Source organism: Cimex lectularius, unplaced genomic scaffold, assembly GCF_000648675.2.
Source record: "Cimex lectularius strain Harlan isolate CLEC.00 unplaced genomic scaffold, Clec_2.1 scaffold10, whole genome shotgun sequence".
NCBI classification, from domain to species: Eukaryota; Metazoa; Arthropoda; class Insecta; order Hemiptera; family Cimicidae; genus Cimex; species Cimex lectularius.
In genome coordinates, this window is record NW_019392665.1 from 643,201 (window position 1) to 669,935 (window position 26,735).

The following is a 26,735-nucleotide window of genomic DNA, read 5'->3' on the forward strand; positions in this document are numbered from 1 at the left end:
ACCGAATATTGTAACTACTTTTTTTAATTAAGCCCGATTAAAAAAAAAAAATCATACTTTAGTACTTTTAGAAGATACTTGTTCAAGCTGGCAGTGATCTGATAGGCCGATGATTCTCCGTTTAGAATTTGAATAATGATTTCAGTTTAAAAATAAATAATTAATTGTTAAATATTCCGTAAGTTTTTGTGCTATTATTATTAGAAAGTATTTTAAAGAATGTAATATTTTTTATTTACTAGGAAGTGTCCTTGAATCACCGGCCGTTTCCCGCCATTTCCATGGACGATTCAGGCTACAATTGACGGTCGAGACGGTTTTTTCACGGTGAGCTTTTATTTCGGAATATTATAATCATTTTCATTAATAGCTGCTGTTACGTTGAAATCAACGAAAAATCTTTAATGAAATAATTTATCAATCATCGCCAGTTTTAAATATTGATTTGTTGGATGTTGGTTTTATTGCAACATAGCGAGTCGGTTCAACCTCTTCGGATCGCCTGGTGATTTTGATAAAATTTCATTTTCGATTACCTTCAAATCCAATATTTTTTCAAGAGGAGCAAGTCGGTTTTATGATTATCAATAAATAATGAGATTATTTCAATTAATTATATTTTTTATAGACCAATGGTCATTGGTAGGAATCTCGCTCACAACACTAAAAAAGTTCAATTAATTTAGCGTTTTATCTAAGGCCTTGGAGAGATGGAAAAGTTAATGTTATGGGTGGGTTTCGAACCTGCTTTCTTCGGCCTGCTTTAACCTCTTGAGCTATTGACTCAAGAAGTCATGATCAAGTGGTTAGAGAAGTGGCATATTGCCAAGATGGTTATTGGTTCGAAACCTGCTCACAACACTAAAAACGTATAATTATTTCAATTAGGTACGCAGTCTATCTAAGGCCTTGGTTGAGATGAAAAAGTTAGTGTCGCGAGCAAGTTGGGTTAGAACACAACCTTCAGCTCAATACAGTGCTGCTCTAACCACTTGAAATATCGATTCACGAAGTCTCAATAGCTCAAGTGGTTAGAGCAGTGGTGTACTGAGTTGAAGGTTATGTGTCATAATGATAAATTATGACTGCTAAACATATATGGATTAAAAAATAAAATGAGTGTTTATGGCAGTTCTAATTTATTGATTGATTTATTAATATACTGGGTTTACTCACTGGTTAAGGCAGGGATATGTTCAAACAAATTGCGCATCATATACTGTTGTCCAATAATTTGCCAATGAATGGCAGTGTTTGATGCATTGCACAAATGATTGACTAGTATCAAAAATGTTTGAAATCTTTTGTACAGTTCGGGTCGTGTAGGTGCATATTGCACATTATTTTCAATTATTGGCTGGTATTCTTGATGGAGAATCTCTTAATTGTGTGTCTTGTTTATACATACGTGGAAATACCAGTTACCAAAGTTCTACGCAAGTATTAGAATCCATCCTCAAATAATATTTGTAATCAAGTGGGGTTGTTGTTCTTGAATTAGGCTATCATGGCTAATGGTCGCCCTTTTCTGTTGCCATTCCATTATCCAAACTCTGAGATTTCTTTTTCATTTTCTTGTAACATTGACATAATCTAATCTTAATAATTGATGCAATAGCTATTCGGGACATGGTGGTCATACAATTCCCAATTTACAATTAAAGTTTCAACAAAAATTTAATGAAATATAGGGGTGATGCAGTGCAACTTTGCGTGTCACTTTGTTGAGCATTTGACAATGTAAGGGCACCTTCAGATATTTACTATTACGAAATGTAGATACATAAGATTAGTATTTGAGATCTAGTAGCAATAGTCGAATACATCGAGACACAAACTCGCAACAATTCTACCAGTTCATAAAAATCTAAAAACTGTTTAAAACACATGATTACTTACTTTAAGTATTTCAGGTTGGTTCACATGTTTTAAAAAGTTTTTTTACATTTTGGGTACAATTTCTGGAGCGATATGTATCTGAGACCTAGTAGAAATAGTCGAATACATTATTACTCCAACTCATACATACACTTCCCCAGGTAGGTGAACATCTAAAAACTGGTGAAAATACATACTTTTTCAAACTTTTTACGTATTTTCCTTATTTCTTGCGTTTTATATGGTTTTTGTACATTTTTGCAACACATAATTATTTTATAAATTATACCTTTTATCTAAGATCTTGGTAGAGATGAAAAGTTAGTGATATGAGCAGGTTTCAAGTTTCTAACTACTTAAGCTTTCATGACTTTGTGAGTCAATAGTTCATGTAGTTATGTAGCAGCGTATTGAGCCATCATGGGTCATAACAGTCAAGTATGACTGCTAAACATATGTAGATTAAAAAATAAAATTAGTACTTATGGCTGTTCTAATTTGTTGATTGATTTATTAATACTGCTTTTTCTCACTGGCTAAGGCAGGGCCATCCCAATTTTCAGAACTGACCATCACAATCTGGCCCTCCATCGATTTGTTAAAAACATTATTAAATTGAAATTGGTGGGCTAGAAGAGCTCAGTTGTCAGATAACCCTTGGAGGATATAAATAGGCGAAGAGTGAATATTCCCACTTGACTAAGAGTAGGCCATCTGAGGTTGACAGACAGATACTCTATTTCATACGTAAGGCATAAAAATTTAGAAATCACAAAGTACAGAGTAAAATTTAGAATTAATGGAAGAAAAACAGGGTCCTAATTTTCAGAATTAACCTTACAACCCAGTCCCTAGATTCAGAAAATATGTTAAAAGATTATTAAATTGAAATAGAGCAATGATTAGCTGGGGAGGAGGCCCTAGTATGATCTGACTAGGTGAAGAGGTGTCGTACTCACGTTTCTAAGAATAGGTCAAAGAGGGTTGACAGATTCTCTGCTGTGTCAGGGATGAAAAGTTTTCCCCAGATCTTCCATTCTTTCACTATAGCTTATCTTTTAACTAGTTTGATTTTAAAAAAATTTTCGGTTCTCTTGAGTGAATGGAAAACTTCACCTGGAAAAACTAAAGAAGATGACACTTTACCTATTGTTTTATCAAACTTTCCATAGGAATAAATGAAAAGAAATTATTACAGACTGTTGGTTTATAAACACAGCAGGTATATCAATAAATCACAAAAGAATCAGAGCCCTAGTTGTTTATTGAAGATGTCTGAAACATGTTGAAAAAGGTGGGAAAGAATTTATTACACCATAGATTATTCTAATATAGACAATATTTACGATTATTTCAATGATTATTAACAAAAACAATTATAATTGGAGCTATTTATTTCAATCACTTTTCTCTTTTCACTAAAATCGTCATAAGAACTGATTTACATTCTCCAATAATATTTACATTGTTTTACATTCACATTGTTATATATTTACATTGTTTCGGTATCTGGTATCTGAAATTCAAGAAGCAAAGTAAGTCATGTTATGACAAAGGATATTTGACATTTTTTTCTACTCATACCTGATCATTTATGGTTGAATTACAAGATTTTAAAAAAATTAACACCTCTGTTGAATATTCATTTAAAAAGTACAGGAGTTTGTAGTACCAGTGAATAGTTAACTTTATTCCTCTGCAATTTGTGTTAATGATACCGAATTTGAACCTAAAAGTTCCTTGATGAATTAAGACTTACCAGTGGGCTTTAAGCACAGAATGGAGGATACGATAGCTTTTAAAGGTGCAGTATAATATGCACCGCAACTATACTTCTATCAACCTTTTCAATTTGAACAAATTATTTCAATGATTATTAACAAAAACATTTATAATTGGAGCTGTTTATTTCAATTGCTTTGCTCTTTTCACTAAAATCATCATCAGAACCGATTTTTGCACCTACAACAAAAGAATTTGACAGTATAAAGTCAAAGTTTTTTTTATTTCATTTTGAAATAAGTTCTTTTTATATTAATAACAGGTACTATAGGACTATAAAACTTGTAACAAGCAAGAATTTCTGCTCCGGGCAAAAAACTGAAGTTTCGAGGTATATTGATATAATAAGTGCATGATAGTGGTGCGTTTTGGAAGCTAGGACGTCCCTTTTTCAATCTAGTGTTTTTTGAAGTTTTTTTTGGTGAGGTGAGTTGGATAAATATTTTGATGACGATTAGACAAGTCTGCTGGGTGCTAGTTTATAGCTCATATTCCCTATTGGGCAGTTTGGGGACTGAATCTCTCTAGAAACCTGGTTTCAGGGTTGGGTAAGATTTAATTTAGTTTTTCTCTTTTTCTTTAAACGTCATGTTTTTTCAAAATTTTCCAAAATCTGGAAAATCTTTGGCCCAGTGGGTCGAGAAGGTTTTCGAAATCGGTTACCCCTTCTAAATAGGAATCCCTCTCCTGTTGTTTCTACTTCTGGGGCAACACATTTTATTATTTGTAGATCGGATGGGAAAGATAATGGCGGCCTTCACTCTCTATCGCCAATAAGAATATGTAGAATAATAAATAGAGAAGTTGGGAAAGTAGTAAACATAAAAAAATGGTCGTGACGGTTTAATTTATATTGAAGCGTTCAATGAGGAACAAGGTAATAAAATAATGAAAATTAAAAATTTAGAAAATATACTGGTAAAGTTTGAAAGAAATTAAAATTGAACACCTCAAAAGGTGTAATTTCTTGCTGGGACTTGAAAGAGTTTACTGATGAACTCCTCGAAGAATTAAAGAGTTCTAATGTCATAAACATTCATCAGTTAAAAAGAAAAGATGGTAGGACATCTTTTTCATGGGTTGTCACATTCAATACCCCGTGTCCTCCAAAAGAATTATATGTTGCCTACATGAAGATAGATGTAAGGCCATTTATTCCTACTCCCCTATGGTTTTTTAAATGTTTAGATTTTGGACATACAATTTCTTCTTGTAATAAGAAGGTTTTTATGTGTGGATTTGGGCTGGAAAGGCATGAAAAGACTGTTCCTTGTCACTCTCCAGTGTGCATGAATTGTCAAGGCCCACATAACACCTTGGCGCGTTATTGCCCAAAATATAAATATGAAACCCAAGTTTTGGAGCTGAAAGTGAAAAATAAAATAACGTTTAATCAAGCAAAGTCCCTAATCGGCCTTATTCAAAAAGGAATTACCGTTGCCAAAAAAGTTAAAATGGGCATGAAAGAAATAGGTTGTCAGACAGAGTCAGGGAACAACTCACTGAACTTAATCCAAAATCTGTCATCTTGCCAAAAAGAATCGAAACCAAAAATGGTAGAAACTATGGTCCAATGTTCCCTTATGGATCCCCCTGTCGATGTTTTTGTCCCCATCCTACCTCCCTCTTCCTTTTCACCACTCAACTCTCCTCTCCCTCATTCTGCTTCTCCGATTAATGGAGAACATCAAGCACCTTTGACCCCTTCAAAATCCCCCCAAAATTACTGATCCCCTTAAGAAAATCTTAAGTAGTCAGTTTAGCTGACTCGTGTAAGGTATAAGGTTGAAATTTTAGATTAATATGGAATCAATCATCCAATGTAATGTGAGAGGACTGAAAAATAATTATTGCTTTTTGAAGAGGATCATGGTGGACCATACTCCTTTTATCATTGCTCTTCAGGAGACACCTTAAGGAAACGGAATCCTTTATGTTGAAAGATTACAACATTTTTTCTAAAGAGGCTGAGGTTTCTGATGGAGGTAGAGCTCATTGGGGCATGGCACTCTATATTCGAAATAATATTCCCTCTAGGAAAATTGATTTAAGTACCAATCTCCAGGCAGTAGCTGTTAAAGCACTTTCTCCGTTAAAATATTCCATATGTTCAGTATATTTTCCTAATAACTTTTTTTCAGAAGAAGAAGTAAAAAAATTATTTTCACAACTTCCAGCCCCTGCAATGATATGGGCGATTTTAATGCTCATTCCATTACCTGGGGATGTTCATCAAATAATATATTTTGAAAATATTATTAATGAGGGAAACTGGATAATACTGAATGATGGAACATACACTCATCTGAATACTTATACCGGGCCAGTTAGTGCAATAGATCTGACGATTGTTTCTGTATGGTTTGTACCATTTGCTGTTGTATCAATGCTGTTAAAAATGTACATTTTATTGGTAGACCAAACGTGCATTCCTGTTGAAAGTTCAAACAAAACATACATAAGATTTTTTAAAATTAGTTATATGGAGATTCTATTTAGTATTAGTACAAGAAATCATATTCCGCCCTTTTTGTATGTTATAATTATTATTTAATACACCTTTTCAGTAATCTGATTGTCATTGTACATTATATTTCATTTATTGTAAGTTTTATACATTTCTTGTTTTTTCTTTTCTAGATGGCGTTGTGCTGATTTGTATCTTTTTCCTACATTTTCATAAAGTGCTATTTAAACAGTGCGTTAAGTTATTTCGCGAGTGTTGAACAGTGTGTGGTTAGCTGGTTCATCTTAGCTGTTTTAAGGCAAGGATTGTTGCCTTCAAAGGGTAAGTTTTATTTATATAACATCTATTTATGTAAGTTGTCTACTATTCTCTCATTTAAACTTAATTTTTTCTTTTTCCAGGAGGGATTTACAAATGGTAAATCAACTCTCTCTGCTGGCAGTCAGGTTAGTGAGCATGTTAGAATTAATATTTTATTATCGCCCCAGCAGCCGATATAATCCTTTCGGTTTAATACTATCTGCAAATTTTAATACAGGTAGTGTTACAAAAATAAAACGTTTTCCTATTACCACCGCATCTGCTTAGAAGTGTTAGAATAGGCACAGATTAATACCTCCCTCTGTCAAAATTTGTAGTTCACTTTAGGTCACGATTACAGAACACCACCAAGAAAAGAATAACACAAGAAATGTATAAAACTTAAATAAATGAAATATAATTTATATATATAATTTATTAATTTATATAAATTATAATTTATAATTTATGTATATAACACAGGGTGGGCGACCAAACCCGGGGTTAAATGCCTGGGTAGACTCATACCCCATCCCTAAAAGGTCCGGGAGTTGGTCGGCTCACGTGTCCTGCATAAATCTCTTGGACTTGTTCTCAAACCCCAAGATTTTGGACCATTTTATCTCGGGGAGTGATTTGGTGATGTCTGCCCCTTCAAAGATTTCAAATCTAGACCTAGCATACCTATCACACTCTGCGAGGTAGTGCTTTGCCGTTTCTTTTTTTATTTTGCAAAAATGGCAAAAAGGGTCTGGTGTCTTCTCAGTGGGCAGTGGCCCGTCAGAATAACTGACTGGTAGTGTCGGTATACCTGACTGGTGGCTCCTAATTCCCTTCACTATAGCCATTTCGATTCTGCTGGTTTGATCACCTTAACAAACTCTTTCGATTGCCTGTGTCCGAGGTGATATAGATTCCACTAAAAATTTTCAATTAATAATAAGAAATTGAAAATCAACAAATTGAATTAAACAACATCCAGTTTTTAATTTAAATTCCAAGGACTTTTGCTCCATGTCAAATTGTTTTAAGTAGTTGGAAAAACTATAAGAACTTCAAAATAAGCCCTCTTAGCCAGACACGGTGAAAAGCTTTCTCCACATCAATAAAAAACCATCCCTAAATCCTTTTTGTTATTAAATATGGAGGATGTAATCGATAACTTGTGCATGGGCTTAAAGCCAAATTGGCACGACATAAAAATACTACTTTGAGTACTAAGAAGCGAGATACTGTTTGATCTTTGTCAGGCTTGGCTACATTCCAGAAAGAGTGAAAATGAGCGAGTAATGGGATGTGATTGATGAGAGAATAGTGAGGTAACTCCCAACATTCAAATCTACATCCTAGAAATCTGAATCTACACGCTGATAGGTTTAGATCTCTCCCAGTATACGCAAGGCTGGATGTTAATTTGAATAAAAAGATAGGGGAAGATGGCGGTGGCACCTAATTGCTTCAATTGCACCTCGATTTTATTGCGAAAATAAACACCTATGTAAAAAGTAAAGCAAAGACTACAAATTCTGCCTAATGGCCTAGCTGCCTGCCCACTGCACACTTCATCTCACAGTTCTTATAAAATGAAAAGCCACCTTAATTCCCACACATAACTTAATTATATTTTCAAATAGTAACATAAAATTAAAACATAATAAAATATTTGCACCAAATAAGTAACAAAAAATTAAAAATCGGAAAGATTGTGACTTTTTTGCACTAATCAGATACAGTTCCCTGGTGGTTGAGACAAGTTCAATTATTATTATCCATAAAACATTAGAACGACTTTTTCCTAACACGTTAAATGTTATATTTTTTTGATATTTTCCATCAAAGTCCATGTCGTGTAATCACATAATTTTCGGTCCTTATCAGGGTACGATATTTCTACATTTTATATTTTCGTTTCTCATAATTTCAATAATAGTTTCCACGAAAGTTTCAGCCAGCTTGATAAACTTCCTCGCGTGGAGGTCTGGGCGCAGAAATTTGACCCTTTTTCTTTAAATTTTAATAATTCTTAGGCTAAGAAATTTGATACTTTTTCTTTAAATTCTATTAATACTGTAGCACAATTTTGTGATCAGTTTTCACTGCTGATCACTTTGATTTTAGAAAGGGTTTTGCTTGTTTGTTGTTTGTCGTTATTTGTCTCGGTCGGTGGTGTTGGCGCAATTTTCTCTAATTGTTCTTCTTCCAGCTCTCCATTTACAGGATGGACTTTCCGCTTCCATTTAGATAATCTTGCGTTCATTCTAGTAATTGAATATAACCCCTAAACTTTTTTTCTGAAAAAAGGTTGTTAATTAATGAAATCACTCTACAGTGGTAAGCAGCAGTCCGTGTCGTGTAGTCACATAATTTTCGGTTCTTATCAGGGTACCAGATTTCAACAATTTTATATTATGAATTCTCATAATTGCCATATTTTTTCTACAAAGGTTTCAGCCTGTTTGATATGAATGAATGAATGAATGAATGAATAATAGTATTTATTTACATGGAATACAACAAACTCAAAATATGTTACAAAATACTTTACGGCATGGACAACAGTCCGTCAGCCGGAGCCTGTTTGATATACTTGCCCAATTATCTTTTGGCTCAGAAATATGATTTTTTAAATTAAATTCTAATAACTCTGTAACCCAATTTTGTGGTCCGTTTTCTGTTCTGATCACTTTGATTTGGGCAGGCTTTTGTATCTGTGCCGATATAGTCTCGGTTTGCGTATGTTTGTCTAATTGTTCCTGTTTCAGCTCTCCATTTTCAGGATGGACTTTCCGACTCCATTTAGCTAATCTTTCCTTCATTCTAGTAACTTCAATGTAACCCCTCAACTTTTTTTCAAGAAAAAAGTTGTTAATAATGAAATCATAGTCTACTGTGGTAAAGATCAGTCCGTGTCAACACATAAAAAATTCGTGTAAACACATAATTTTCAGTCGACTTAAATTCCAGAATCGGGTCTGCATTAGATCCCTGCATTGGTGGATATATTGCCATTTCACCGTAGAGATATTGCCTAGAAGAAATAGAAAAAAAAAACAGCGGAACACGTCCTCTATTGGTGCGAAGGCCTATGTCGGCAGAGATTCCTAATCCTTGGAGAGGAAAAGCCAGGGACTGAAGGAGCCTTTCAAACAGTTTTGTGGTTTGGCAAAATGCCTCAAGCTTAACAAGGAGCTCTAGATAAAGAAAAACGGAGATGCCCAATAGTGCAATAATGGACGCGGTGCACAGGTCGTAAAGCGGCCAGCTCCTACATGGAAAAGGACACAGAGCGGGTTGATGATGACGGACGAGAGGTTGGCTGATCCCCCGAACAGCTGCTATATTATTTCTAGTACCAGAATTAGTTAAAAGGGACAGGATCATTCCTAGTGTGGTAGTATCAGATAATATGGATAGATAAGGATAAGGAGTATATTAGGATGAATATGACAGAAATTTGTGAAATGAGAAATATATGAACGATTAATGATGATAGGAGCTCACGTCTTGGAGTCCAGTAGGCGTCAAGGTTGGATGTGGCAGGAGCCTGTACAAGTCTCATCCTGATTTGATAGTACGATATTTTCTAAACAGCTCGTTCTGTAAATATTTGTAGACCCTATCCAATCAGGAAGACTTTATTATGCCAGTACTGTACAGTCACTGTCTTGTTTCTTCTTTTACTTAATAGTAAGGGCTGAATGATACAGACAGGAGTTCGGTTTGATCATCCTAATCATGATACCTATTCCTTTCAGACTGTAGCACGAGCTTTGCGCGTTTTACTGCCTCTGCTGCACAATCGAAATCTCTTGTCTGAATCATCAACGCCTGGCCGTGTCGTGAGATTCGTAATTGTCATCTCCGTGCGGAAAAGAATGGCGAATAATTGGGGGTCTTAACGACCGTTGGCCCGAGTGGTCCTAGATGGCCATGGTTCGCGTGCCCCTAATTGCTTCGTCCTGTTTCCGTCCAACCGGCAGACCCCTCTTCCATTCTTCTCCATGCTGTCGACCCTGCTGACACTCCTGGCCGCCGTGACGGCCCGCGACGCCCTCATCACACGTCTGGGGCCGGTAAAAGGTGATGTCGGCGTATCCAGGGACGGGAGAACATTCCGCAAGTTCCTCGGGGTCCCTTACGCCAAGCCTCCAACCGGGCGTAGGCGTTTTCAGGTTTGTTATACAACGATTAGTTTTATTATATTTTCACCGATTAATTTTGGACAGGATCCTGTGCCAGTCAAGCCGTGGTTTTTAACCAAGGATTGCAGGAAGGTCAAACCGCCGTGCATACAATCGAACGGAAACGGTACGATCGGAGTGGAAGATTGCCTGTACTTGAACATCTTCACGCCGATCGTCAAACCCGAGGAGCGTTTTCCGGTCATGGTTTACATCCACGGAGGCTTTGGGCACGGGTCCGGATTTGGTGCGTCCTCCGGAGATTACCTCATAGACGAGGAGATAGTACTAATCGACGTCCAGTACAGGCTTGGTGTCCTTGGTACGTTAACTCCTCTACGAAAAAAAAACAACAGGCAATGTTGATTTACTTTAGGTTTTCCAACTGTGGAGACTTTTCCTGCCAACCTGGGACTTAAGGATCAAGCCATGGCTCTGACCTGGGTCAGGGAGAACGTCGACTCATTCGGAGGGGACGTGGACAACGTCACCGTCTTCGGCGGCGGTTCCGCGACCCATCTTCACATGCTATTCAGCCAAGGTAATCAAAATCTTTCAGCAGAGGTTTAAAGTTTGAAACTTTGGACTGTCAGGATTGAAAGGAGTCATCTCGCATGGAGGAGCGTTCGACCGGTTTCGTTTTATAAGGTCAAACGGAAAAGGGGTTCCTGGATGCAACCCAGACCCGAAGTTGACCAAATGCCTTCAAAAGATGACCCCAGGACAGGTGCAAAGTTCTGGCCTTAGCTTTGGCCCTTCAATCGAAACGGACACCCCCGGGGCTTTCATTAAGTCCGACCCTTTGGAACTTAAGCCCACCACACCTTGGATCATCGGTGTATCTCGATGTAAACTTTCCAACAAAACATTTTTTAAACTTTTTATTAATATTAAAACGTACAAAACAGCTTCATATTTGCAAGAGGTCATGGCGAAAGTGGACTTCGGGGATGTTGCCCTGGCAAGGATGAGGGCAAGACTCGGTGACCTGACCTCATACTCGTCTTCCGCCGATTTTCAACTTTACGCACTCGGTGACGCCCTGGTTAAGCACGCCGGGGCGAAGTACTTGTACATGTACGACGGCTCGATCGACCCGTTGGTTCTTGGAGCCGTAAAGGACGAATCGGACGAGTCGACATCCAGATATTTCGTCAGGCTTTGGTCCAATTTCGCCAAATACGGGTGGGTAGAAAAACGCATTATTATTATTTTTTTTTTTCAACGAAATCCTACCTCCGTACAGTGAGCCGGACGTCAACTACCGCCTTTGGACCGAAGGGTCAGCCGGCGACTATCTCAAAATCGGACCTTTCAGCCGTATGGAAGAGGACTTCAACACCGACTCGATAAAATTCTGGTCAACAGTCTTTCCCCAATCATACCCACCGAAATAATACAATGGATAATGTATAAGAAACACAAATAAAAATGTTTTCATCATAGCTTGTGTTGGTGGAACGAAGTACGTCCCACTCTTGATATTCCTTTAGTAACATCTAGCAGGAGCTCGATTTAGATTGCATTGTCATCCTGATATTCCAGCTATTCAGATCCTATTAGGAAACTCAATGGGGAAGTAAATCTTAATTCTGATCATAATCCTGATATTTTTCTGTTTGAGGCTCAAATTTTTCTCATCATAATTTTGATCATTTTCCACTTCAATACCTCAAAAGGACCTCAAATCTCTTTCTTTCTTAACCTGGTACTTTTTGAATAAGATCTAGGAAGGAGCTCGGTTAGAATTATCCCAATCTTGATACTTCTTATTATATGATTTTGCTGGAGCTGGCCAAACATGTTTAAAAATCCTGCTACCTTTTTTTGGGTCAAATGTCAATAGGAGTTCGAAAAGGTATACTACTTAACCTGATAATTTTTCATGGCCTCAATTCAGAGCCCAAATTTCTTTTCTTTATAATCCTGAACCCTTCATTTCAGATTGTAACAGGAACATTTCTCAAGTTTCTCTTAGTAGATTTTGAACAGGAGTTCACGTCGAGTCATCTTGATACTCATCCCGTTAATATATCAATTCAAGCTCGTTGAATGTATAAATATATAAATTCTACTCCTGTTGCTCCTTATTGTCGATCAAGATTTAAGGCAGGAGTTCTCATTCTTGTAAATCCTGATACTCTGCCTAACACCAGGTGCTCGTTTTGAGTAACATTACCTAATCCTTATTATAATAAGATAGCCTTGTTATAGAGCTATAAGGAGCTCGTTGAATGTATCACTTCCTTAGCCTGAAACTCCTCCTTCTTAGGTTGAAACAGGAGTTCATCCCGTGATCCTGATAGTTAAACTGCTATCTTGTTTCGAGTGCCGGCTTTGCGACATTCCGGCTCCTGCCTGTTATTTTTAGCCCGGCCGAACACGGCGTAAAAGACGTTGCACAACGGTTCCGACGGTCATAACTATTGACCCATTGACACCGGGCCGCGGGCGGTAAATTGGCCATGATTGGTACATAGACGGGGAACGGCGGAGGGGTCCCACTCGGCATCGCAGAGCAGCCGACACCTGATCGCAATCGAGACCGGCAACCAAAAGACAAAACAACCATGGCACCTAGGTGAGTGAGAATCAAACATTTTCAGCTTCAAGTTTTCTTCGGGTGTCAACTGGAAATTGTGTACGCAGCACCTAATCCCGTTTAAGGGCTCAGCAGGAGCTCAAATCTTTCTCCTCATAATCCTGATACTTCTCCAGGTTAAGGTCTCAACAGAAGCTCAATCTTTCCCATAATAATTCCAATTTATTTTTAGTTTCTTTCTCATCATACTCATCCTGATACTTTTCCTTTTTAACGCATTCAGTAGGAGCTCAGATACCTATTTCCTAATCCTGATACTTACTTAGATGAAAGTTTCACAGGAGCTCAAATATTTCCCATCATAATCCTGATACTTTTCCAGCCTAACGTCTCAAAAAAGACGATTAGATTAGGAGTCCTAATTGTCATACTTTTACACTTTAAGGCCTCAACAGGAGCTCAAATCTCTTTCTTTCTAAACCTGATAGTGTTTGAATAATATCTAGGAAGGAGCTCGGTCAGAATTTATAGCAAGCTTGATACTCCTTGTTCTAAGATTTTGCGGGAGTTCGAAATCTCATTTTTCCTAATCCTAATAATTGCCCAGTAAAATGTGTTTATAGGAGCTCAAAATCTTCCCATCCTAATCCTAAATAGTTACGCACTTTAAAGTCCCAACAGCAACTCGAATCTTTTTCATCGTAATCCTGATACTTTTCTAGTTTAAGTTCTCGAAAGGAACTCAAATCGGTTTATTTCAATTCTTATACTTTTCCTCTTTCTCAAATCTATCTCTAATGCTGATCGTTTGCCAGTTCAGGGTTACAACAGGAGATCGAAATCTTATTTTTCTTAGTACTTGCCCTGTTTAAGGTGTGAACAGGAACTCCAATTTTTCCCATTCTTATTCTTTCCTTGTACCAACAGAAGCTCAAATCTTTCTCCTCGTAATCCTGATACTTTTCCAGTTTAAATCCCGAAAGATACTTAAATTTATCAATCCCTAATCCTAATACTTTTTCAGTTTTTGGTGTGAACAAGGGCTCCAATTTTTCCCATTCTAATCCTGCTCCTATTCCCGTTCATTTTGCAACCGGAACTGGCAATCTCACTTTTCCTCATCTTAATAATTATCCAGTTTAATATTCCAACAGGAGCTTAACCGTTTCTCATCGTAATGCTAACATTTTCCTAATCCTAATACTTTTCCAGTTTAAGTTCTCTAAAGAAGCACAAATCTTACTCTTCCTAATCCTGCTCCTTTTCCCGTTTATTTTTCAACAGGAACTCGAAATCTCATTTTTCCTGATCTAATAATTATCCATTTTAATGTCCCAACAGGAGCTCTAATGTTTCTCATCCTGATATTTTCCCATTCTATGGTCTAAACAGTATCTCAATTCTTTCTCTTCCTTATCCTGTTCCTTTGTTCAAGGTTTCAAGAGAAGCTCGAAATCTTATTTTTCTTAATCTCGATACTTGCTCAGTTTAAGGTATGAACAGGAGCTCAAATCGTTCCCATCCTAATTCCCTTATATTTGCTAAGTCGAATGCCCCAACAAGAGCTCAAATCTGTCTTATCATAATCCCGATACTTTTTCAATGTAGTTCAATGTCTCAAAATGGTTCAAAACTGTCTATTTCTAATCCTCATACTTTTCCTCTTTCTCAAATTTACTCTCCCTAATCTTGACCATTTGCTAGTTCAATGTCTCAACAGGAGCTCGAAATCTTATTTTTCCAACGATGTTTACTGTTTCTCATCATAATCCCGAAACTTTTAAAGTTTTGGTTCTCGAAAGGAGCTCAAGTCTCCCCTTCCCAATCTTCTCATATCTTCAACCTCCTAATCCTGATATTTTTCATTTTAAGTTCTCAATAGAAACTCGAAATCTTTCTCATAATAATCCTGATACTTTTACAGCTCAATGTTTCAACAGAAGCGCAAATTTTTTTGCTCCTAATCCTGGTTCTAATTTTAAGGTCTTAAAAGGAGCTCAAATCTCCCTTTTCACAGTCCAGATAGCGTTCTGTTTCTAGTGTGAACAGAAGCTTATATCTTTATCCTCCCAATCCTGATACTTTTACAGTTTAAGGTGTTAACAAAAGCCCGAATTCTTTCTCATTCTAATCCCGATCCTTGTCCAGGTTAATGTCTCACGGCTCAAATCTCTCTCTTCTCGGCCCTGATACCTTTTCAGTTTAAAGTGTCAACAGAAGCTCCAAATCTTTCTCATCCTAATACTGATACTTTTCCTCTTTAAAGGATTACTCAGTACGAACTCAGATATCTATTTCCTAATCCTGATACCTAGATGAAAGTCCAACAGTAGTTCAAATATTTCTCATCACAATCCTGATACTTTTCCAGCCTAACGCCTCATAAAGAAATCAAATCTCTTTCTTTCTAATCCTGATACTTTTCCTCTTTAAAAGATTCAGTTGGAGATAGATACCTTTTTCCTAATCCTGACAGTCCCCTAGATGAAGGTTCAACAGGACCTCAAATATATCTCTTCCTAATCCCGATACTTTTCTAGTTTAAGTCCCCTAAAAGAGCTCAAATCTTTGCTCTCTATTCTGATACTCCTGTTCTAAATCTCGCCACGTTTGCAAATCTGCTTTCTTAGTGTATATTTCTCTATTTTGCAGTAGGAGAAAAAAACCGCCAATTTTTTCCCCTTTGCAATCTCGGTTTCCCTTTCAGGATCAGCTGTCGGACGGTATCCGGGTCGCCCTTGAACCCGATCCTGCACGACCGGTTTCTATTCCTTTCCACCCCCTTCTCTCGCTCTCTTCGCGAATCCCTTTCCGCGAATTGATGATCCGGGGCGTAACGAACGCGGCCAAGGGCAACGTCGAGTATCTTAGTTGCGAAATTAATCTCCAGGTCCCCAAATGGTTCACTAAAAGAAAAGCTAAAAGAAAAATCGCGTCTTAATTCAATTCCCATGAACATTTGGTCCTCCGGGCCGGATGAGATCCGAAACAACTCTGGCTGGGTTTTCTTCTACCACGGTCCACGGACCGTCCAGTCTTGATTGTATTTGTTTTTCTAAAAATTAAACTTCTTTTTACGAATTGCTTCATACTTTTTTCTAAAAATTAAACTTCTTTTTACGAATTGCTTCATACTTCGCACTTTATCCAAGCTTTAAGGATACGAAAATGGTCGTTGATATTTTTCTTCTCCTGTTCTTTTGGTCTGACGGTTCATCCACAAAAATAATTGTGGATTGTTTGAATTTGTCTTTACCCGTTTATTCCGTTCTTGGGGTACGTGTCCGAAGGCACACAACGCCAGTTTGTCTAATTATCGCCCGGCCCCCTCCACGGTAGTCCCGCGTCGCCACCTCCGGGCTATCATCACGCCCGTTACGCCGCGAGATGATGACGTTCATCGCCTTGGCCCTCGCAGCCTTCTGCGCCCTTCCCAGGTCCCAGGTGAGCCGAAAACTCCTCCTATTCTGACCCCATGCACTTTTTTAATTTTTTCCCCTCCAAAGTGCGCCGATTTCGACCTAATCGCCGATCTCCTCCAAGCCTCCATCGACAAGGCCAACTCGTTCGATCCTGGCCGATACAACAGCACCAGAGAAGCTGCATCGGTGATCGACACCGTCAGAAAGAAGCTAGGTCGTGATTTGCACCTCTTGGAACAAGGCCTACTCTCTGGGGTAAGGGACTTAAATTTCAGGATTTAACTTTGTCATTTTCCTGCTCTATGGACAAATTTGATGATAATTAAACGGTGGCACCAGCCTCCAAAACTTCTTAATTCTAACTTTTTACCCGGTTAGTCATAAATCATGACCATAAGTACATTTAGACAGTTGCCAAGTGTGACGAAAAATACATCTTAAAAGTTGGCACTTTCCCCCAAACGCCACATTTTGAAGGCTTTCCCATATTTGGCCTCATAATAGATCATGATCATAATCATATTTGGTTTTTTTTCCTTGGCTGACGAACAATAAGTCTTAACAAGTGACCTAAGCATAAAAAATTCTACATTTTGAAAGATTTACCTATTTAGCCACATCATAGATCATAATCATTACCGTATTTGGACATTTCTTCTAGTATGACGAACAATAAGTCTCAAAGGATGGCACCAGCAACTAACTCCTCTAAATTTAAAGGTTTCACCCTTTTAAACAAATCATAGAACATGATCTTAATCAAACTGACAGACTGTAAGTCTTTAAAGTTGACGCCAGCATCCAAACTGTACATTTTGAAAACTTTGCGTAATTAGCTTCATCACAGATCATGATCATAATCATATTTGGTCATTTTTCCTAGACTGTCGAACAACAAGTCTTAACAGGTGACCTAAGCATAGACCTAAGCATAAAACCTCTACATTTTGAAGGCTTTATCTATTTAGCCTCATCATAGATCATGATCATGAATCAAAATCATGGAGTTTCATTTCATGGAGTTTCATTTTTATCTATCACACTCCCACAATTTTCTGGCCTTTTTTTGATGATTTAAGATTTGATTTTGCCATTTCTAGTTATTTAGATGAAACATGCCTGTGATCATGAGCTTTGGGGCATGACGATAATGATTTTTCATCATGTTTATGTTACTACGATCACATTGGTTGGAAATAGTTTATGGTTATTTTTCTCCACATGACAGACACAGCTACAAGTTAGGAATTGGATGAAAATTGAACATTGGACTATGACCGATCATGATCATTAAACATAGTCATCGACGTCATCATTGAAATAAGTTTTAATTATGGTAGTTGGCTGGTTATTGTTTTTTCTGATGTCCCGTGATTAAAAAATGGTGTATATATTTTTGGTCCTCCGGGCCGGATTTTTTTAGAACGAGGGCCGCATGAGCGCCCTGATCGCCAAGGTGAAGTTTTCCGTGGACGCGATGGCCGGCGGGTTCGAGGCCGATCCGGCCTCCGTGTCCGACGCCTGGCTTCAGACAACTTCAGCGGTACTGCAGGTCCTGCGCGAAATCGAGCGTATGCTGGAAGGCCATCCGGGCTGGACTCCGAGCTGGCACTACATCTCACAATTCCTCGAGTCGTTCCTTCACGACAGTCCTAGAGAAAATGGCGATAGTTGATTTGGTCCTCCGGGCCGAATGGGGGGGAGGGTATTTCAGGTGTTTTTTTGTTGTTTTGAACTAGAATAAAGTAAACAATTTTAAACAGAAAAGTTCTTTGTATTTATGTCAATAGATTTTATTTTTAATATAGAGCTGACTTTTTTTTCAATCTGGTCTTCCGGGCCGGCTTTTGCTTTTCCAAACACCCTTTAATTATATGTTGAAGATTTTTTTTTAACGACCTATGACTCACTTTTTTCACATCGTACCAGTCTTTTTAACCGTTCCGGATTGTAACGGAACTTTTGGTCCTCCGGGCCGGATCCCCCACCTCCCTTGCGTTAACCATGCGGAAAAGCCACCCGTGGAATTTCATCCAACTTTTTCGAACAGGGCCGTGTCAGAATCGAGTTCATCGACCCCCCCAGGATGCGTAAACAAAGTAACTGACCTTTCCGAATACAGTCATCGCCTGAGCCGATCTCTGATGATAAATTTTTTTTTATTATCGAACCTGGCAGACTGCTTGTCCCTCGGCGACATTCCCGACGCGCGGAAGGTGGAAACGAGTGATTTACGCCTGTCCCCCCTGGAGGCGTTCCAAGAACGTCCGGTCTTAAATGGGACGTTGAATTGTAAACAAGGCGAATATGTGTCAACGTTTCTGCGTCTTAGGCCCGTATCACTTCTTTCACACCGTTCCTCCAATCAACGAAATTCGCGCAAAACTCTGCATATAAAGAAGAAAACGACCCTAATTCTCAATACGAGAAGGGTAGTTGAAAGGGTCGAAAGGAATCAAATTAGGCCCTCCGGGACGGATAATTTTCTCCTATATTTCTGCTATAACACTTGTTTTACGATATTTTCGTATAACCTACATTTGCAAAAGGATTATACCCGGTAAAAAATATTTATATCACTATCCGCGTATAACCTTTCTCATTAAGATCGTATTCTATTTTATAAAATCAATTCTGTTGTATAGGCTACCTTTTATTATCGATTGTTTTAAAAATATATTTTTTACTTTAATTTGATATTTGTAACGACACCCTCGTTTAACTTACCTTTTTAAGATCGATTAATTGTTTTAATAATCGATTGTTCTATTTATTCAATATTTAAATCGATACTATCGTATAACCTTTCTCTTTAGGATCGGCTCTGTTTTAATAATCGATTATTTGTTATATATATACTATCGGATATATAACCTTCTCCTTTAGGATCGATTCTCTTTCCTTAAAATAAATGGTTTCCTATGTAATATTTAAATCGATTCTCTAGTATAACTGTTATGAAATCGATAATCTTATTCTAAAATGTATACAACATTTAAATTTAAAATAAACCGACTGCTCTAAGAACGATTTACGCATCGGTTGTTTTTAATATAAAAAAATTAAATTGATCTTCTCATATAACATTTTTAGGATGGATTCTCATTCCTTTAAATCGATTATCTTCTATTTAGAGTATTTAAATCGATTTTCCTAGTATAACATACCTTTTTAAACTTGATAGTTTATAAAATTGATTAAATATAATAAATTAATTAAGGTTTTAAGTTAAGATAAAAAGTCAATGGCACGGCTTGATACGGCGCTGCTCTATCACTTGAGCTATCGTGACCTCAAATGGTAGAGCAGCGGCGTATCAAGCCGAAGGTCGTGGGTTCGAATCCCCCGGTCGTGCCATTGACTTTTTTATCTCAACTGAAAACCTTAATTAATCGTAAGATATTAATTGGTCAAGCGGACCACGAAACTAGTGAAATTAATTATAATTTTAAAAAAAATTATTGTTCTCTATATTGAAACTTTAAATCCATACTATCGTTTAACTCAACATTTCAAGAGCGATTAATTGTTTTATTAATCGATTGTTCCCTTTATACGATAATCATATCAATTCTTTCCTATAATCTTTCTCTTAGGATGGATTGTATTTCATTGAAATCATTTTTTCCTATATATAATATTTAAATCGATACTTTCATTGAACTAAACTTTTCAAGATCCATTATTGTTTCAGTAATCGATTGTTTTCTTATAATGTATTGATTTTTCTTTATATAAAAAATCTAATTCCATTCTTTTCTCTTTCCTTCAAATCGATTGTTTTCTATTATAAATCGATTCCATGGTATAACTTACCTTTTTAGGATCAATTGTGTTAACAATCGATTTTCCTTATATACAATATTTAACTCTCTTATAAACGTTTCTCTTTAATATCAATTGACTTTCTTTTAAATCTTTTTTTTTTCAATTTTTGTATTTAAATCGATTATGCAGATTAATAAAAAATCGTTTGTTCTCTGTATACAATATTTGATTCGATACGCTGACATGATCATCTTCTTTAACATTTATTCTATACATAAAGTATTAAAATCGATTCTCTGGCATAACCTACTTGTTTATAATCGATTGACACAACCACTAAGGGTCATGATTTTCCCAATGACTATCTCAAAGGTTCAAAGGCGGCATGCGGGGTAGAGCCACCTTCGCGGATAAATTTTATTTTTTCTTAAATACAATATTTAAATCTATATTCACGTATAACCTTTCTTTTAAGGATCGATTCTCTTTCCTTTAAATCGATTGTTTCGTAAAGAATATTTAAATTGATTTTCTAGTATATCTTACCATTAGAAAGTCTATTTTAGTTTTGTATAATCAATTCGACTAAAAAATTAATTATTCTCTATATACAACATTTATATTGATTCTTTGGCACAACCTTATGATTGTTTTAAAATTTGATTTTTTCTTAAACACAATATTTAAATCGATACGTAAAACCTTCATCTTAAAGATCGATTCTCTACCATAACTTACGTTTTGAAGTCGATTTTAGATTTGTATAATCAATTAATTAAAAATAATTATTGTGTACACTAACTTTTTCATCTTAACCAAGTCCTTAGATAAAAAGTATAATTGAACTATGTATAATATTTAATTCGATTCTGTAGTGTAAATTACCGTTTTTAAATCGATTGTTTGTTCTAAAAATCGATTTTTCCTCATATACAACGTTTAAAACCATTTTCTCGAATAACCGACAGTTTTGAAATTTTCGATTTTCCCTTATATCGATAATTATGGTGTAACGTTCTCAATTAAAATCGTTTCTTTTTCGAAGGGCGTTAATATAAAAGTGAAATTATATCAGATTTACAAAAGTGTTAACGCGGCGAGTACGAAAGAACGAAATTCCATAACGGTTTCGAGAAGCGATTTTCTCTCAATTATAATTTTTTTAAAAATGCCAGGTTGGGGGCGAAAAATGATGTTTATAATTAAGTAATGATAATTACTCGGTGAAAGCGGGTTTTTCAATTGGAATAAACGGCTTTCTCCTCCGGGGGAAAATAGAGAATAGTTTGTTGTTGATATGCTTTTGTAGGCCTTTGGCGCAACCCTATTCATAGAAAATAGGAGTGCATGTAGAAAAGAGGAAAAAATAGGAAGACAGATAAAAACCTGCACACTGAATATAATGTCGGTTGGGAAAGGATTGATTGTGATCTCGTAAAACTCGTTAGACCAGATGGTGTCTTTTATTGGCGTCCCCCCTCGAGGTTTGTGTTTTTTATTGGCGTGAGGTAATAAAAAAAAAAAAGCCGATAGTTGAACGATCCTGTGACAAAATCGGATCAATGGATTGACTTGGAGAGGGGAGTTTTCTTGATTCTTCCAGTATGAGGTCATCACACGCCCAGTCCTGGCCCCCCCCGGAAATATCCAACGTCAGATGGCGAAACCAGGCGGGCCCCCACCACTGTACGTCTACGGGAGGGCGAACCCCCTTTGAAAGTCGGCTTCAGTCTGTGTCTTTCTTCCCTGACGGATAGCCGCCGGATCGAACGAGGTGAGATACGTAACAATATCATTTCTGAACCCACGGGGCTTAGCTTTTTAAGTGTCGACGGACAGATACCCATGTGAAACTCACACTCAGGTACAACTTAAAAAAAATAAAATCCACCACTTTGACGTCTCCCTAATTAAAATTACATCATTCGTGTCAGCATGATGATCATCCTGTGCTCAGGCCTTAGAATTGGGAAGAACCTACCGGACGACTCCGTACAACTTGACCTGACCGTGATGATTAACGATGATGAGATGCCATTGGCAAAACGGCCGGATCGGGACTCGTGGTGATTAGGGACAAAGACTTGCTTACGATTAGTTCGATTTTTTTTATATTCTGGGACAGCCGCAGTCTGTGATGATTAATGATGACGAGACGTGGTTAAAAGCTCCGATGATTAAGTAACATAACTTGCCTGTGATTAGTTTTATTTTTTTGTAGTTACATACTCTTGGATTTTATACATCTGTGATGATTGGCGATGATTGGACGTGGTTTTTTGGCGGGACTTGGAGTACGGGGTCCCATAACGGGATGACTAAGGACGATGATTTGCCTGTGATTGGTTTTATTGTGGTGAATTTACATTCTCTTGGATTTTATACGTCTGTGATGATTGACGATAATGTTGCACGGTTGTTTGTTTTTTTGCGGGCTTTGGAGTACGGGGTGTCATGACATGATAATTAAGGACGATGATTTGCCTGTGATTGTGCTTAATCCTTTTTGTTTGTTTTTATCCTGGGACGGCCGCAATCTGTGATTATTAACGATGATGATATGCGGTTACAAACCCTGATGATTAAATAACGAAACTTACCTGTGATTGGTTTTATTTCTGTCTTGTTACATGCTCTTAGATTATATACATCTCTGATGATGGTACACGGTGGCAAGCCGTGATGATTAAATAATACCTGTGATTGGATTTATGTCTCTATTGTTACATGCTCTTGGATTATAATATCTCTGATTATTAGTGATGGTTTGATACGGTGACAAGCCATGATGATTAAATAACGTAACATACCTGAGATTGGTTTTATGTCTGTATTGTTACATGTATCTCGAAGTATATATATATATATCTGTGAAGATTGGGTTGATGGGACAAGGTTTTTAACCTAGGACGGACGTACTTTATGATGATAAAGTTTGATGAGACGAGGTCCAATGTGGTGATGATTAACTAAGAAGACTTTCCTGTGATCGGTTTTTGTTCTTGTTTTGTTCCATACTCTCGGAAAATATCAATATATGATGATTGGTGTGATGATGGGACAAGGTTTGGAAAACGCTATTATGATTAATTAAGGACGAGACTTACGAGTAGTCGTTTGTGAGGTTTTTTTTAAATATTGCTTTTTACTTACTCTTGGACAGTCTCAGTCTGCGATGATGGATGGGGGGTTTTAAGTGGGATGATTAAGGACGATGTCATGCCTGTGATTATGTTTAAGGTTGATTGTTACTTACTCTTGGGCAGTCTCGGTCTGTGATGATTGGCGATGTTGGATGAGAATTGACAAGCCCTGGAACTTGGTCCCATTTAGTGATGATTAACGTAACTGATTTACGCGTGATTTGGTTAAACTGTTTTTATATTACAATGGGACGGATGCAATTTGTGATTATTAATGATGATGAGACCCCGGTTTGGCGAGCTGTGGATGGCAGGATTCCCATCTCGATGATTAATAACCATGGCTTGCCTGTGATTACGTTTTTTAATCCTGGGACGGACATAATTTGTGATGATTAACGATGATGACATGCGAGTTTCGAACGTCGACGATTAGATTTCTCGTCGTTGTGATGATTAGCTTAATATGACTCGCCTTTTTGCTCGTACGATCACGATCTGTGATGATTAAAGATCGCAATCCAGGAATGAGTTTCTCCGAGTCGTAAAGTCTTAGACTAAGATGTAAAGTCTTAGACTAAGATGACATGCCAGCGCCTTTCTTACATGCAACCAACTCTGAGATAATCCAAACAAGTCATCCCACCTGAAAGCAAATCTGAGTTAACCCAAGTCGTCGTATCACCTGAAAGCAAATCGGAGGGAATGCAAATAGTTATCTTACCTGAAAGAAAATTGAGATAACCCAAGTTGTCACCACAACAGTAAGCAAATCTAAGATAATCCAATCTCCCCTGAAGGAAATTTGAGATAACCCAAGTTGTCATCCCACCTGAAAGCAAGATAATTCAAGTTGTCATCTAACCTGAAAGTAGACCTGAGATGACCCAAGTTACCATTGACCTGAAAGCAATCTGAGATAACATAAGTTTTCATTTTACTTGAAAGAAAATCTGAAATAACCCCAGTTATCATCTCGCCTGAAAGCATCTGAGATAACCCCAGTTATCATCTCGCCTGAAAGCAATCTGAGATAACCTAAGTTGTCAACTCACCTGAACGCAATCTGAAATGCTCAAGACGTCATCTCATCTGAAAGTAAATCAGATAACCTAAGTTGCCATCTCACCTGAAAGCGAATTTGTGATAACCCCAGTTATCATCTCACCTGAAAGCAAATATGACATAATCCAATTGGTCTAATTCAGGTTATCCTTTTATCAGAAAGTCTTCCAGTGGTGAGTACTGATGTCCTCTCCCCTAAAAACAATTCTGCGATGAGTTGCAGTTGTCTTCTAACCTGAAAGAATATTTGAGATGATCCATGTCGCCATTTGACCAATAATCCATAATCATCTCTTTGATATGTACCCATGTACACTTACCTCGCGTCGAAATGTAAAGGTTAAGCAATGACGTCACGTCACCTCAGAAATCCGCCGTGTCTCCTTCGGATATGACGTATGATAGGACGTCACGTCTGTCCTGTCCACTAGCTTTTCACCATTTATGACGTCATCTCAATCCGAACGCGAGTTATTCGTGTGTGAGTTTAGAAAAAAAAGTATTTTTTCGAGGCTTTGGTGGTTTATTTCGAATCTTCTAAGATCGTCACGGTCGATTGAATTTTCTCGTTTCGCAGTCGTTTGCGTAACACGCCCGTTGGAGCGGATATTGTAGTGTAAAAGGGCCGGATTTGAAACCTGGTCGGTTTGCGACGTTGAGGTTTCTCGTTGATACTGGGTGGATAAAATATTGGACACGTGTCCAAGCATTCCTGCCAATTGGCCGTAGTCGCCTAGGGAAAAAATGTATTAGGACAACATTCAGGGCTTGTACTCTCAAGGTTATTATATATCAATCGATTACATTTTTTTTTTTCATAGAAGTAATAAAATAATGTCGAGGAACGTATGAAATAATGATCAGATATGAAAATGTTAAAAAAACCTAGGGGACTTCGGTGGCCGCAACGGTTTAGGCGTTGACAAGACACGGAGGTCATCACTGTAAGGTAAAGATCCCAGGTTCGAATCCAGCAGCCCTGCATTCGAACCCGACATACTTACAGTTGGGCTTTTTTTTTAAAAATCGGCACCCCGAGGGTTGATATAACCTCGGCTGTTGAGAACCCTCTTAAAAAAAATTAAATTAATTAAATAAACAAATAAAATAAAAACCGAAAGACCCTTTCAGGATAGTAAGGTTGGATTTTTTATTTTATTTTGAAAATAACAATTCGGATTCCTTATCAGCACCCTTTAAAGGTGTAAAATACGAATTTTTATGTAAAAATAGGCATTTTTGGGTTGTATCAGGATAGTTTTTAATAAAATAATATAAGGGTTAATTTTAATAAAACGTCCAAAGAGGCTTTTTCCACTTCATCAACACTTATCACACTCATAAACCCCGATAAAAACCAACAATCTCCGCTTGAGATCAAAGAGGAGAAATCGACCTTTAAAACAGTTCCAATAACGTGTGATTTGGACCAAATCCAGGGAAGTTCGTGATTTTTTTAAAGAGGTACATCAGGACACAAGGGAGACTTTTTCCCCTGATGTTACTCTTAAAAAAAATCATAACTCGTTTGGATTTGATCCAAATCAGACGTTTTTGGAATTGTTTTAAAGACCGATTTATCCTATTTGTGGATATGGTTTGTTTCTACCGGGGTTATTAGTGTTAAAAATGAAGATGAAGTGGAAAAAAGCCTCTTTGGACGATTTATTTTTTAACTATGGTCCTGATTTTTCTACTTGGTTCTGGTTTGTGCCATTAGCATGTAGTTTGTAGTGTTTTTGAAAACAGTCAAGTTTCTCGTGGATCGGTAGAGCGGTTTAGAAGATATCACGGTTTTTTTGCGATTTTCTAGAAGAACCGCGAGCTTTTTCGAGTTCTGAAGGCCAGGGGTTTTTAAGGTTTAAGGTTTTAATTTTCTTCGATTTGTGGGAACATTTGTGGGTGTTTTCCAGTTTGAGGAGACGGATATGATATTTTTTTCTTGTAATTTTGTTTGTTTTTGGGTTGGGGAGGGGGGAAATCGAAGGTACACAATTGATAAACATCGCCTGTTTTTTTCCACTTTTTGTTGTTGCTTGTTTTCTATCTTGGCTTATTTTGCAATTTAAATTCGGTACAATTATCTTTTCTAATCTTTTCCTTTTTTTTTTACATATTTTACGGGAGGGATCGCCGTCAAACGAATAAACAATCGAGGCGCCCGGCACGGATTTATGGTCGCCTGTC

General features: G+C 37.3%; 3 protein-coding genes and 1 long non-coding RNA gene across 6 annotated transcripts in view; all 4 read left to right on the forward strand.

Annotated features, from left to right (window-relative positions):
• Positions 1-242: 242 nt before the first annotated feature.
• On the forward strand, positions 243-6,569 carry LOC112126284. Its single transcript, XR_002909864.1, has 3 exons — positions 243-327; positions 6,301-6,448; positions 6,529-6,569. It is a non-coding gene; the product is annotated as an uncharacterized LOC112126284 (long non-coding RNA).
• A 2,956-nt stretch (positions 6,570-9,525) lies between these two features.
• On the forward strand, positions 9,526-12,758 carry LOC106667302 (venom carboxylesterase-6-like). 2 transcript variants are annotated; one of them, XM_014395172.2, is made up of 7 exons: positions 9,526-10,114; positions 10,183-10,599; positions 10,654-10,930; positions 10,985-11,149; positions 11,202-11,456; positions 11,517-11,793; positions 11,855-12,758. In XM_014395172.2, the coding sequence occupies exons 2-7, from the start codon at positions 10,429-10,431 to the stop codon at positions 12,003-12,005; spliced, it is 1,296 nt and encodes a 431-aa protein (XP_014250658.1). In that variant the 5' UTR covers positions 9,526-10,114; positions 10,183-10,428; the 3' UTR covers positions 12,006-12,758. The 2 variants fall into 2 exon arrangements, with proteins under 2 accessions (XP_014250658.1, XP_024080839.1); XM_024225071.1 differs by having other exon boundaries at positions 9,526-10,599.
• Positions 12,759-13,079: 321 nt separating this feature from the next.
• The window catches only part of LOC106667356 (growth factor receptor-bound protein 10-like), a 40,873-nt gene continuing 27,217 nt past the window's right edge, over positions 13,080-26,735 (forward strand). The window contains exon 1 of one of the 2 annotated variants that reach the window (XM_014395252.2): positions 13,080-13,189. The gene's annotated coding sequence lies outside the window, so the exon portion shown is untranslated. Of the gene's footprint in view, positions 13,190-22,024; positions 22,115-26,735 lie in introns of those variants that run through there. The other variant, XM_014395251.2, reaches the window with a different exon arrangement.
• On the forward strand, positions 16,211-18,349 carry LOC112126285. The gene is made up of 3 exons (XM_024225072.1): positions 16,211-16,594; positions 16,657-16,827; positions 17,996-18,349. Exons 1-3 carry the CDS (start codon positions 16,538-16,540, stop codon positions 18,245-18,247), a joined length of 480 nt encoding a protein of 159 aa, XP_024080840.1. The 5' UTR covers positions 16,211-16,537; the 3' UTR covers positions 18,248-18,349.